The 13,431-nt window shown below is 44.3% G+C and overlaps 1 protein-coding gene across 1 annotated transcript; it reads right to left on the bottom strand.

The window, feature by feature from the left end:
* Nucleotides 6,848-8,273, bottom strand: LOC109834778. Its single transcript, XM_020402795.1, has 3 exons — nt 7,943-8,273; nt 7,740-7,858; nt 6,848-7,660 (listed from the first exon to the last, which is right to left on the bottom strand). Exons 1-3 carry the CDS (start codon nt 8,271-8,273, stop codon nt 7,217-7,219), a joined length of 894 nt encoding a protein of 297 aa, XP_020258384.1. The 3' UTR covers nt 6,848-7,216.

Genomic DNA, 13,431 nt, shown 5'->3' with positions numbered 1-13,431 from the left:
ACTAAGGAAAGGTTCAAAGCCGAAAGCTACCTCTCCCGAATTCACGATACGTAAGGTTGCTCAACCTATATTTGTTTTATGATTTCTTAATTTATTTATTGATTTCTGAGTTTTCAGTCAATATTGCCTTTTGGGGGGGACTGTTGGATATTTATTAAGAAAAGGTAATTTTGCCTTTGTGTTTTAGTCCCACATCGGAAAATTGAAAAGAATCATCTCTCCCTCAACCCTATAAATACACCCTTATTCACATTCTAAAAGACAAGAAAAATAAAGTTTCTTCTCTCCTCTGGTTTTAAAGAAAACTGTTTTTTCCCCTCTATAAATTTTGTTATTAATTTTTTGGGTAATCTTTTTCATCTGAGCTGAAGCTCTGTACTCTCGCCCGAGTATGGAGGCCGGCCGTTTCCGAGGGCTTTTACCGCTAGGGGGGAGAGAACCATTTGCGCTAGGGCGATAGGCGGGTTCTCAATCTTCTAGGGCAGTGAATACACGACTGCTCCCGTCAGGCCTGATTTTCTTATCTCTTATTTATCTTTTATTTAGTTTATTCGGATTTATCTGTATGCTATAACCTTTAAAGTTGGTAAATTTCCAATAGACAGTGACTGACTGTCTACGGGGAGTTCGATGACAAACTACCTCTCGAGTTGGCTTCGCGAGTGGGCCGACAAAAGACGCCTTTCGACTCGGCCCTTCTTGACAACGGTCGAGTGAAGACGTTATTGGACTCGTCCTGCCTAGGGTCGAGTGAAGACGTTATTGGACTCGTCCTGCCTAGGGTCGAGTCGAGATGATGTTTAGCCAATTTGGGACATGTACCGACTCTTATAGGAGGATTAACACTTAGATCATTATATGTCATAACAACTAATCATTATGTATATAAGTATATAAATTTACTCTATAAAAATGCAAATTTCAAAAGTTTGCGGGGTGGGGGCATGCCCCTCCACCCCCTCCAAAAAAAAGTATCTAGCTCTACCTATAGGGTCTTTTATGCAATGAACTTATTATATTTTGACATGAATATGATGAAGTCATTTATGAGATAACATACTATGTCGTTAGAATATAAAACTATAACTCTTAATTCTCATTACAATTCTTAAGTTATTACCGTCAATGTTGTTAGTGCTATATTGTCATATTCTACCATCTTTATACTTGTGAAGTTTAGGAGAGAAAAAATATCACTGCATTAGTCCAGCTTTAAATCTATGAAAACAATGTAGTTAATGGCGCCGGTAAAAATATATCGGGTTTTCTATAGAGTGCCCATTGGCACTCTATAAGAGATGAGAGAGATGAAGAGAAATGAATGAAGAGGGGATCCCAATGCAAATTATGAGGCCCCCCATCTTCATTCATTTCTCTCTATATCTCTCCTCTCTTATAGAGTGCCCATGGACACTCTATAGAAAAACCGAAAATATATATAAAGGTCCACTGGAAAAACTTCATTTTGGATGAAGAATAAGAGGATGAGGAGGTTGTTTTCGAAGTCTTCTTATTTGCATTATTTCCCATTTCCAACCGGGGTCGGTTTTTAGGAACTCAAAAAAAAATCTACTTCAAACTAGCGGTCTTCTATTTTATAATATAATTCTTTATTTATTTATATTTAACTTAGAGAAGTAACGGTTAGGATTGTGTCTTTGATTCTTTGTATAACTTTATGAGAATTAGATATGGTTAGAGATCTATCGTGATTAGAAGATTATGTTTCATCATAATTAGGAGTTTGAATTCTATTCTAATTAGAAAGTTATGATAGAGATAGAATTTTGATTTCCATATATATATTCTTCTATTGTTGGAAGAAAAACTAAAGAGAAGAGAGAGGGTCAATATTCATATAGGGTTAACAGATGGCGTAGCCTGAATCAAAAATATTATGCAAGAGGCGAGAGTTTCGTCATCTTTTATCCGTGCAAAAAAATTACAATATTGGGAGAGGATTTCGCAGTCTTTGTCCATTCAAAAGATTGTAAGAAGTGTGTCTTGGGGAGAATATGAAAGTTGGTTATGTCTGTGAGGTTGAGAGTTTGAGAGACGAGAGTTGAGTGGTTCCTCTTGTAGTTCTCTCTGATACATAGTGGATTTTTCGTATTGTTACCCCGTAGATGTAGGCCAAAGTTGGTCGACCGAACCATGTAAATCCCGGTGTTCCTTCTTCTTAATTGTGGTTGTTTTCTATCTTATTGATTGTAAGTTGGCTTCCGAGTTGCCGAGATTATAGTACGCAGGGATTAAAATCCCCAACAGTAACAATATCAAGTAGGCTACATAAAGTTATATCAAGGTGACCAATTCTCTCTCCTTTTTTATTTTATTTTATCATAACATCGAAGTGACCAGCTCTAGTCCATAATAGCGCTTTTATAAGATTATTACGAAATGAAGAAGATCCAACTACAAGATTGTTGGATTACAATATAAAAAGGATCAAATAATTCAAATACAATATTCAAACTGCAAGGTCTAAGATAGACCTCTCCCCATTCTGTAAACCTCGTTAGTACGTAGCGTTAATTAAGAAAATTATATAAAAATTCTTTTAGTGATGAAGCTCATTGGATGAATCAATGTCATTGATCCACGTAAGTAATTTTAGGCGCTCCCTAATATTGTAGAATGTAGAGGATCTTTATCCCAGAATTAACTCTTTAAACTCAACTTATCCACCGCCAAACTCTTGCTTCCATCAAACGTACCAGCTTTAACGCCCATCAGCTCTTAGTATCAGCCTATCATCTCATTATAAGAAGAACCACCTTCTTCCATTGCCTTTTCCGCTACATATCAGCTCACCCACAGCCTCCTTCACCTCTTCGGATTTCACCAAATGTTGGGGTGGTGCGCGTGACAGTGTGTACTGAGGATTCACAAATTTACCGAGAGAGAAGCACACAAATCAACTAATAATGGTACAAACTCAAACATAAAAGTTTAACATGGTTCGGCAAATTATCTACGTCCACGGGGCAAGAAGGGGATGAGTTTTCACTTTAGAGAAAGAGAGAATACAAACTGAGATTACAAGATCACTCAAAAGCTCACAAATAATCTCTCAAACTAAACTCTCAAATCTCTCACAAAACCCTCAAACAAATTGCTCAGAAACACTCTCTTTTTTGTGCTCAAAATCTCCCCTCAATGCTACCCCAAAATCCAATTCTGACAATTGGAACAATTGTAAACCCTAAACAAATCGTGTTTCTATTTATATCAAATAAAAAACCCAAACAGTGCAGGAAACCAAGCTCAGGCCCAAAACCGCATCGCAGTCGACCGCCGCGTCAGTCGCGGTCGACCGTGGCAAACGACAAAAATAAAAATGCACTACAGGGTCTCGCGGTCGCCCGCCGCGCCACTCACGGTCGACCGCAAAAAGTCCAGAGACTTTCATGTGCTTGTGCACGTTCGTGGTCGACCGTAGCGCCACTCGCGGTCGACCGTGAAGCATCCAAAATATTTTCTGCTTCAATTTTCCTAAGCTTCGTCGCCTTCGCCTCCAATTCTACATCAAATCCCTCCCCTTCTCGTTGTTACTGCACCCCTTACACACCAACCGAAACCCCAATCCTGAGCACATTTACTAATGACTTCTCATTGTCGTAGATCTGCTCTGCAAACAGAGGCCATGTAATCGACGGCAATCCAGCACTCGCTTCCTCCGAGCATGGACTCCACCCACAACTGAGTCATGAATCCTCCGACCGATTTATCATTCAGTACCAGAGTTTGCGGTGCCCATCCTGTAATGATCAAACACTAGACTCTCTTTTCGAACTTTTCAGGCATCCGCTCGGCCTTATCGCCACAATTCTCTATGGCCAAAATGAATGAATAGCCCGAAGTTTCAACTCCTAGGGCGATCTCACGAAGCTGTGAACAAGTGAACCTGCTTAAGCTTCCGAAACATACATAAAGAACAGAGCCTGGCTTCTCACCATCAAGCCAGTTCAAGCAATGCTTGATGAGGTTTTCTCCTGATTCACCTCCCCTCACTACCTTATCATCTGCGTCTCGGTTACGGAGTGAAACAGGGCCGACATGCCACACCTTCACTGGCATCATTTTGATGTAATCAGATTCAAACTCATAGAAAGTGTTCTTTATCATGCCACAGCTTTTGCCAAAAGATTCATTTAGTTATCCATAAGTCGAAGCCACTTGGCTTATTAGCCATGGTATCCTCAAGTTGCGACCTTGTCAGTGTTGGGAACCGCGTGAGGGTGTGAAGTGTTTGAAGGGGGAGCCCACCCACATGTGTGAAAAACCGGATGAAAGGCAGCAAATTGGTTGAAAGGCTCAGCAAGTGGGGCAAAGAGGTGTGACTTTGGTTTAAGTTCAGCGGGCAAAAGACAAACCAATACACGGAACGAGATGATGTGGGGGCCACGTTCCGCGTGAAGCAATTTGCAGCAACCACGTGAAAAGATGTGAACGCGTGAAAGGCTAGCAGCAAAGAGAAAACGCGTGAAGTGGTGAAAGGTCCAGCGGTTTCTTAGGTCCACCCGATTGAGGCGTTTGAGGCTATAAATAGCCTGATGTTGGTGAAAGGTCCAGCGGTTTCTTAGGTCCACCCGATTGAGGCGTTTGAGGCTATAAATAGCCTGATGTTTTCCTAGGGTTTTAGGGCTTTGGAGAAAGTGCGAAGGAGGGTGAGCAGTTTCTTTTCTTTTCTTTGGTGGCTGCGGCAGGGCATGCAAGAGCGGCTTTTGGTGAAAGGCGCAGTGCAGAGAGGGAAGAAAATCGGCTGAGAGAGTGTGGGAACTGTCTCGGGTTTTGTGAAGAGAGAAAAAGTATTTGGAGGCTGACATTTTCTTGTGAAGAAAAGCATGGAGCCTATTTGAGGGTTTAGATTGTGAGAGTTGTAAACTCATTGTATTCTTTTTCTCTTTAATAGTAGATCTCCCCCTTCTTGCCCCGTGGACGTAGGCAGTTTGCCGAACCACGTAAAATTGGTTGTTTGAGTTTGTGGCCATTGTAATAGTTTTTAGGATCCCTCGACGCGCAGTCCTAGAGCTGACGAGAGGAAGAGCTAATATCCCACTTTGATGGGATATTAGGCTTCGTTGGTGATAAAGGTGGGATCTTTTGGTAAAGACTCTATCTTTCAGTTTTGGATCTATTCTTTGTTCGTTGGTGCGTAAGATGTCGGGGAAAGAAGGTGCTTCGGGTGTCGAGGGTGGTGCTTCTGGCGCGAAGACCATTCAGAGTTTGAATATCCACTCTATGAAGATAGATGTGGAGAAATTTAATGGCACAAACAACTTTGGATTATGGAGATGCGAGGTTTTGGATGCGCTGAACGCGCAGAATTTGGAGGATACATTGGAGTTAGATGGCAAGCCAGATGAGATTGAAGAGAAGGTTTGGAAAAAGATGAATCGAACGGCGTGTGGTGTGATTAGATCTTGTTTGACTCAAGATCTAAAATATGATGTGATGAATGAGACTTCTGCAAAGAAGATTTGGGAGATTCTCGAAAGCAAGTATTTGACCAAGAGTGTGGAAAATCGCTTGCATTTGAAGAGGAGACTTTATCGTTTCCAATTGAAGAAGGAAACGTCCATTAGAGATCACATGAACCACTACACTAAGCTTCTTGCGGATTTGGCGAATGTGGATGTCGTGATTGAAGATGAGGACAAGGCGTTGCTGTTGTTGAGTTCCTTGCCCGACGAGGAATATGAGACCTTCGTCCTTACTCTGATTAATGGGAAGACATCTCTTTCGTATAGTGAGGTCACTGCTGCACTGGTGAATTATCAGCTTCGGAAGAAGGATAAGGAGAATTCGACTGAGTCGGTAGCAGAGGCGTTGGTCGCAAGAGGAAAGAATCCAAACCGAAAGAATTGGAAGTCACAGTCTAGAGTAGGAAAAGATCAGTGTGCTTGGTGCAAGGAGACTGGTCATTGGAAGAAAGACTGCCCAAAGCTTAACGAATGGATGAAGAATAAGCAGAAGGGAAAAGGGAAGCAGCCATCATCAGAAGCAAATATCGTATCGGATGATAATAATTCTGACTCTTCTATTTATTCGCTTTCTATCAGTCCTACAGATAACTATTCGGAGGAATCTAAATGGATGTTGGATAGTGGTGCGACCTATCATGTGTGCCCTAGAAGGGAATGGTTCTCCAGTTTTGAGAAGCTGGTGGATAGTGGTGTGGTGTACATGGCTGATAACCGTGCATGCCAATGTTTGACGGGACTGTTAGGGAGTTAAATGATGTGAGATATGTTCCTTCTTTGAGGAAGAACTTGATCTCGATTGGAGCTTTGGTTGGAGAGGGTCTGAAGGTTCGTGTTGAGGACATGGTTCTCGAGATTGCGAGAGATTCTCGTATTTTGATGAAGGGTGTCAGGAGAAATAACTTGTATTACTTGACTGGAGGTATAGTGGCAGGTGGAGAGCTGACGACTTCTGCTGATTCGACTAGACTGCGGCATTTGGGGCTTGGCCATTCCAGTATTGATTCCTCGCATAGATTGAAAGGGGGTGCGAAGACCTGCAGTTTGAAGTCCAGTGAACATGTTGATGTGAGCAAGAAGACCGAGGTGAAATGTGGCACCTCTATTCACCGTGCTAAGGGTCGTTCTGGAGGAGTTCACGTGGCTGTTTGGGGGCCTTCCAAGGGGGCATCATTGGGAGGTAATAGGCGTTTGGTTTCCTTTGTTGGTGGCTGTACTAGGCGTGTTTGGGTTGCAACCAAATCCCCATTGGAGAAAGTCCTAGTAGTCTCTAACAGATTAAAGAAGTGTGTAATAGACAGAAAGGTGAAAGTACTCCATTCTGGTGGGAGGTACAAGATGGACCTATTTCCAGTGTTTTCAATGCGCGAGGCGCAATGCGGGGCGCAAAGTCAGTTTACGCGTACATGCGCAAGGCGCAATGCGATGCGCGCGCCCGAGCGAAGCGAGGCGCACTCTAGACCATAAAATTTTTGAAGATATACAACTATACAAGATGCATGAAAAAAATAAATATTTGTGAAATTTCACATGAAAATGTCAAGGACTCAAGATAAAATATATACTACCGGATCACAAGATAAAGTTTTAATCATTAAAGCAAATCAAGATGTCCATCAAAACAAAAAAACTAAGCAACTAGAACACTTCCAAAGTTCACTAACATCAAAGCAAAACAAGCAATCTAATTAAACAAAGTAAATAAGTAGCAAAATAATAGCCTAATGATTCTAATCATCCTCATTAACATCATCATCATCCCCTTCTAAGGGTATATCCTCATCTTCAGTCTCCTCCTCATCATTAAACTCCTCTTCATCTTCTGACTCAGAAACTGGCTCCCTCCTCCTCGACGAAGAACCAATACCACTCGAAGACCCTCGAAACCTATTAGTCGATCTTAGATACATAGAATCATCTTCTTCAGCTCCCATCGCATCTCCTATGACACCATATGTAAGATTGTCCTCGCCCTCCACTAAGTCATTCTCTGCATTCTCACCTTCACCGAACTTCCCTAACAACCATTCATTGCTTTCATCTATATCAGCCAACTTAATCGGATCAATAGAATCTCTGCAGTCATATCTCTCCTTCAAAGCTTGGTTGTACTTGCAGTAAACTAGATCTTGTAGCCTCTTATGATCCAATTTATTCCTCTTCTTGGTGTGTATCTGTAATTTATACAAATCAATATCCATATCTCTAAGGGAATTAAATCTATTTTGTTCAATAAAATAAAACTAATCATACTTGCTCAAAAGTACTCCAATTTCTTTCACAGCCGGAGGAGCTACAAGTAAGGCTGAGGACTCTAACAGCAAGCTTCTGCAACTCTGGTGCTGATGCACCATAAGACTCCCACCAATCAGCTGTCAATTTAAATAGACTGTGATTAGTAGTGTATTTCTTATAAAAAATCTAGTCAATTGAGAGTTTATATTATGCATATTTACCTGGAGACTTCTTCTTTCTATTTCTCTTAGCTATCTCCATACCAAAAAGACCCCCAACATGCCTGTATATATCCAACTGCCTATCAACCTTGTCTTGGTCTTGTGTGGGCACCATCTTCTCAATGACTTGATAAAGACCTCTCATCACTTCGTCATCCCCTTGGATGTTTGGATGGTCATAGAAAAATGCAGGATTAAGGTAATATCCTGCAGCATGCAAAGGCCGATGAAGCTGATCCTGCCACCTCTTATCAATGATATCAAATACTTCAGAATATTTTGAAAGATCATCACCAAAGGTTTTAGCAATAGTCTCCTTAGCTCTATCCATCGCCTGACACCCTTGGGGTGTCTCGGCCATGGCCGAGACACCCTAGGGTGTCTCGGCCAAGGCCGAGACACCCCTGGGGTGTCTAGGCTTTTCCTAGACACCCCCGGGGTATTTTGGCGTGTCGGGACTCCGTTTAGGTGTATTTCGTTTGTTTCCCCGTAGATTCTTCGATTCTTCGTCCGAACTCGGATTTGAGCGATTCCGGGTGCGTTGGATGCTTGACGAAGAGTTCGATCCACTCTGGTGGTTGGATTATCTGTAGAGTGGTCGAGGCATGAAGGGCGTTGTCCTTTTTGTGAACAGTGCCGGGTTCCCGATTGGTCCGGGTCTTGGTTGTTCCGAAATCCTATAAGCTCACGTAGTTCGTCGATTCGCTTCAGTCGTTCGTCGACGTCAATTGGACTCATGTAGCTCGGATAGTGACGTTCATCGTCGCTCTTTTAACACTGAACCGTTTGTGGAGACCTATAGGCAGTTTTTGATGCCTACAATGGACTTCTGTGTGCGGTGGAGAAAAGAGCGAAACTTGGTCCCCGCGGGAAAAGCTCCCTCAGCACTGCCGATGGTGTAGGAACGAGCCTCAGCCTTCTCCAAAAACTCATTAACGGCGGAAGGGGTCAACACGTCTAATTCACGAATGGACGCACTGACTCGTCGGAGTTACCCTCCAAGTTCTGGAACAAATAGCAAGCAAACTGCTTCAAGCTGACCTGCCTCTTCCTCTTCGATTGAGGAGAAGTCTGGACTAAGGAGGTATGATAATGACAAGTAAGATCCCAGAGAGTGTCATACATGTCGGGAGTATCTTTCTTCATACACTCCAGCTGCTGGTTCGAGGGGAAATACTCCTGATACGGACAATCCCCCATCGGAAGACCCGAAACATGATGCATCTCATGCAAGGCCAACCCTAACTCACCACCGCTGGTCAGAAAGGTGTTGCTGTCAGGCATGTAGGTCTCCAGCAAAGCCAAGAAATGGCGACAGCTGACTGGGATTCCGTACATAGTAGCTCGTATGGGCGCGTACAACCCACTGCTCTTCAGATCCCTCTCCCAGCGCGCCAAGACGAAATCAGTCATGCGCGCCCACCACCCTTTGGCTAGTGAGAGGAGGCCCCCATAGCATCTGTATTCTGGTAGAGGTAACCGTCTCCCCAAAAGAGCCAGACGGTTACTCACAGTAGGGGCAGCTGCTGAGACCTCGCCTGGAGGTGCAGTGTCAAGGCCCATAATCCCGGGTCGAAGACCACGAACGTCATGATACCCGTTAGAGCCAGGAGTCTTGTGGTGAGTGGCATATCCACACTGAACTCGATCAGCATCTTCAGTAAGATGCCAAGACATCTGTCGCTCCACGGCCTGCCCCTTCAAGTGACTGAAAGAATATTGGCGTGGAATGGAGGGAATGTACAAACAAGCTCCCTCGTCGAGAGTCAGCCAGTGCTCCTCGCCAAGGGTCAACGTAGCAGGATCCTCGACATGGTCTCCAAACAGGAAGCTCGGCTTCTTTAAAGCCTGAGTGGAGGTAGAATCCGCGGTAAAGGAGGCATCTGTAATAAGCTGGCGCAGGCAATGACGCCCTCCTTCCCGTATCAAATGACAAGATTCGTCTGAGCGATCTCTGTCAAACCGAGGAAGTGGACTAACGGCCTGCCTAAGGGAAGCTGAAGAGAAGACCTCCCGGCTACAACCGGTATTGGCATGAGGAGGAAGGCTGCCCGCAGGAAACTCCACTGCAATAAAGCACAAGGGTGGAGTCAGAAAATCCATCTCGTAAGAAGAATGATAAGCTCATTCACGGAATAATTGGAGAGACGATTTTGAGTGTCCTACACTGGAAGAACGGTATGCATCATCACGTGAATAACGTGGTAACATACACCGAACTATAAGGTGTAGGACGACACAAAATCGCCCCAATATACCGGAAGACTTGAATTGGCTAAGCAAGACAAGACTGAAACCTTAACCCCCGCGAAGGAGGGTGTCGGTTCTTCCTTCATGACCCGCAAAGAGGTCAATCAGGGGTGCAAGAAGAAAAAATCTGCATAAATCCTCACCCCCGAAGAATGAGGCCGCGGGAGAAGACGTCGCAGGAACCTCTTCCTCACTATGCTGTGAATGAGAACGACTCCTACGAGGTCGAGATCGGCGTGGAGACATTGAAATCTACAACGAAAAGCAGCAAGTCAGGCACAATCTAAAATATGAATACACGAAATTTAAAAGGGAAATTAAGAACTTTAATTAAAATCCTATACATAAATAGGATTTCATAATTGAAGTCTAGTTAAACCTACAAATTTCGTGCACGCGAAATAATGATTGTCATTTTTCGCGGTGAATTTTGGTGAAATAACCAAAATACCCCTCATGTTCAAGGCTAAAATTCAGGTCAAGGACACACCCGGTTCGGGTCATGATCGTCATATCTGATCATTTAGCACCCCCGGTACCCCACCATTTTGGTTAAATTTTGCAAATAAACCCTTTTGCAGAATTTAGCCAATCTTGCATAAAAGCCCCTCTACAAATTTTGCATTTGGTCTCCACATGCATTTATCAAAATTTGATCAGGGGCTTGGGGTTTAGACCCCTTGGATTTCAGCCTCAATTTCACAGCCCTTTTTGCCCCGTACCCCATGCGGGGCGCTATTCCACCGCGCCGCACCGCCTTGCGCCTGAGGCGCGCGCCCGACACCGCCTTTGAAATCACTGCCTATTTCTGTATTGGAGCCGAGCTCACGGCATTTCGAGACACTTCATTGGAAAGGAAATCTTGGGGCAACTAAATAGGGTGATAAATTTGGAGAACCGTGCCTTGCTGGAGGAGGATCGGTGTTTGTTGTCAAGCAATGGTTTGCAGAAGAGGTTCTGGACTGAGGCTTCGACATATTTGGGTTATCCTATTAAAGAGTTGTCAACTGCTGTGATTGGAGGTAACACTCCATTGGAAGATAGGTCTGGTAGTGTCACTTTGGTTGAGGCTTCGATGAGGAAGCCAATTGACTCTCAGCAGGTGGAGAGTTTTGGACAGACCTTAGAGGTATCGCAGCAGGTGGAGAGTGATGCTACTCCACATTGGGTGAAGATTACTCTAGATCATACTGCATTATTTGGGATTCCAGCTGAGGTGACACGGCTTGGAGATCATTTGGTTTTGGATGCAGATGATGAGTTGGGTTTTGAATCGAGTGTAGCTGGCAGACATAGTTTGGATATGGCAATTGGTTCGCCTCAGGTGGAGGTGTTTGAGGCCATTGGAGGTGCTATCAGCCGCAGAGTTGATGATATTGAAGGAGGGTTGCGAACTCTTCTAGTGGATTGAGGTCGTTCGCGGCCATTTGGGTGAACTACGTTCGGCTTGATTCCTTGGGCAAGAGGATACGTAGGCAGTGTTTATGATGCAGCCGGGTTGGATTTTGATGGGGGTGTGATCGATTTGGTGAGTAGACATCGACGTTTGGAAGAGTGTTCGCACTCCTGTTTGGGTCTCTACTTGTTATGGATTGAGTCCATTGTCGTGAATTGTTTCACGGCATACTGGACACAACAAGTGGGACAGTTGGATGCTTTGGTGTCGGCTCAGTTTTGGGAAAAACTTCGCCGAGGTGGAGAATTGTTGGGAACCGCGTGAGGGTGTGAAGTGTTTGAAGGGGGAGCCCACCCACATGTGTGAAAAACCGGATGAAAGGCAGCAAATTGGTTGAAAGGCTCAGCACGTGGGGCAAAGAGGTGTGACTTTGGTTTAAGTTCAGCGGGCAAAAGACAAACCAATACACGGAACGAGATGTGACTTTGGTTTAAGTTCAGCGGGCAAAAGACAAACCAATACACGGAACGAGATGATGTGGGGGCCATGTTCCGCGTGAAGCAATTTGCAGCAACCACGTGAAAAGATGTGAACGCGTGAAAGGCTAGCAGCATAGAGAAAACGCGTGAAGCGGTGAAAGGTCCAGCGGTTTCTTAGGTCCACCCGATTGAGGCGTTTGAGGCTATAAATAGCCTGATGTTTTCCTAGGGTTTTAGGGCTTTGGAGAAAGTGCGAAGGAGGGTGAGCAGTTTCTTTTCTTTTCTTTGGTGGCTACGGCAGGGCATGCAAGAGCGGCTTTTGGTGAAAGGCGCAGTGCAGAGAGAGGGAAGAAAATCGGCTGAGAGAGTGTGGGGACTGTCTCGGGTTTTGTGAAGAGAGAAAAAGTATTTGGAGGCTGACCTTTTCTTGTGAAGAAAAGCAAGGAGCCTATTTGAGGGTTTAGATTGTGAGAGTTGTAAACCCATTGTATTCTTTTTCTCTTTAATAGTAGATCTCCCTCTCCTTGCCCCGTGGACGTAGGCAGTTTGCCGAACCACGTAAAAATTGATTGTTTGAGTTTGTGGCCATTGTAATAGTTTTTAGGATCCCTCGACGCGCAGTCCTAGAGCTGACGAGAGGAAGAGCAAATATCCCACTTTGATGGGATATTAGGCTTTCAGATTCTTGTTCCCTTTGAGAAACAAGAATTCTTATCGATCTTTCTCTCTTATTGTGCACCAGAAACTCTGCCGAAATTTCTGCTGCGCACAACAGTCAGCTCGATGTGATGAGGCATACCAGATGAGACGATGGGTTCATCGTCATCCACCACTGCTTCATGGAGCTTCATGGTGCGGATAACAACGCCTATAACAGTGGCAATTGTGCATGTTCCGTGGAAAAATAGCCTCGTTATGCCCAAATTGGATGTCCAAGGGTAAAACATATCGGAAATGATAAAATCGGGATGGTGTTCGTTAAGGAGATCCCGAAAAGGGTTTTCAAGGGGATTGATAGCGCTAGTGAAATTGGGTGAGTTCAGGAGTAGGAAGGCACATGAGATTTTGGACCGCGGAGAGCGGGAGAGCGAGCAGCTTGACGAAAGTGAGGAGAGCAATCGAGGGTTGGCAAGATGAGAGGAGCTTTGCTGCCTGTGAAGACGATTGTTGCCTTTGACACCACGACCCGCGAAAATAGGAGCCAAGTCAACATCGGGATCATGTGCCCTGGCGCAAGGAAAGGCAGGAAGAAGATGTGACGATCCTCGGGGCTCATGCTCACAATTGCTGCGTGTTTATATTAGACTAAATGGTGACGCTAATCAACTGTATATATATGAGTCCAGGCTCGCTGGGCAGTGGAC

This window comes from Asparagus officinalis, chromosome 3 (genome assembly GCF_001876935.1).
Source record: "Asparagus officinalis chromosome 3, Aspof.V1, whole genome shotgun sequence".
Classification (NCBI taxonomy): domain Eukaryota; kingdom Viridiplantae; phylum Streptophyta; class Magnoliopsida; order Asparagales; family Asparagaceae; genus Asparagus; species Asparagus officinalis.
This window is presented reverse-complemented; position numbering and strand designations above follow the sequence as displayed.

Bases quoted from the DNA above. Each gene is read 5' to 3' on its own strand.
- LOC109834778 (XM_020402795.1), bottom strand. From the start codon at position 8,273: ATGGATAGAGCTAAGGAGACTATTGCTAAAACCTTTGGTGATGATCTT. The intron at 7,859-7,942 runs GTAAATATGCAT...TTAAATTGACAG, and splicing joins TAGAAAGAAGAAGTCTCCAG to CTGATTGGTGGGAGTCTTAT. The intron at 7,661-7,739 runs GTATGATTAGTT...TATAAATTACAG, and splicing joins ATTGGAGTACTTTTGAGCAA to ATACACACCAAGAAGAGGAA.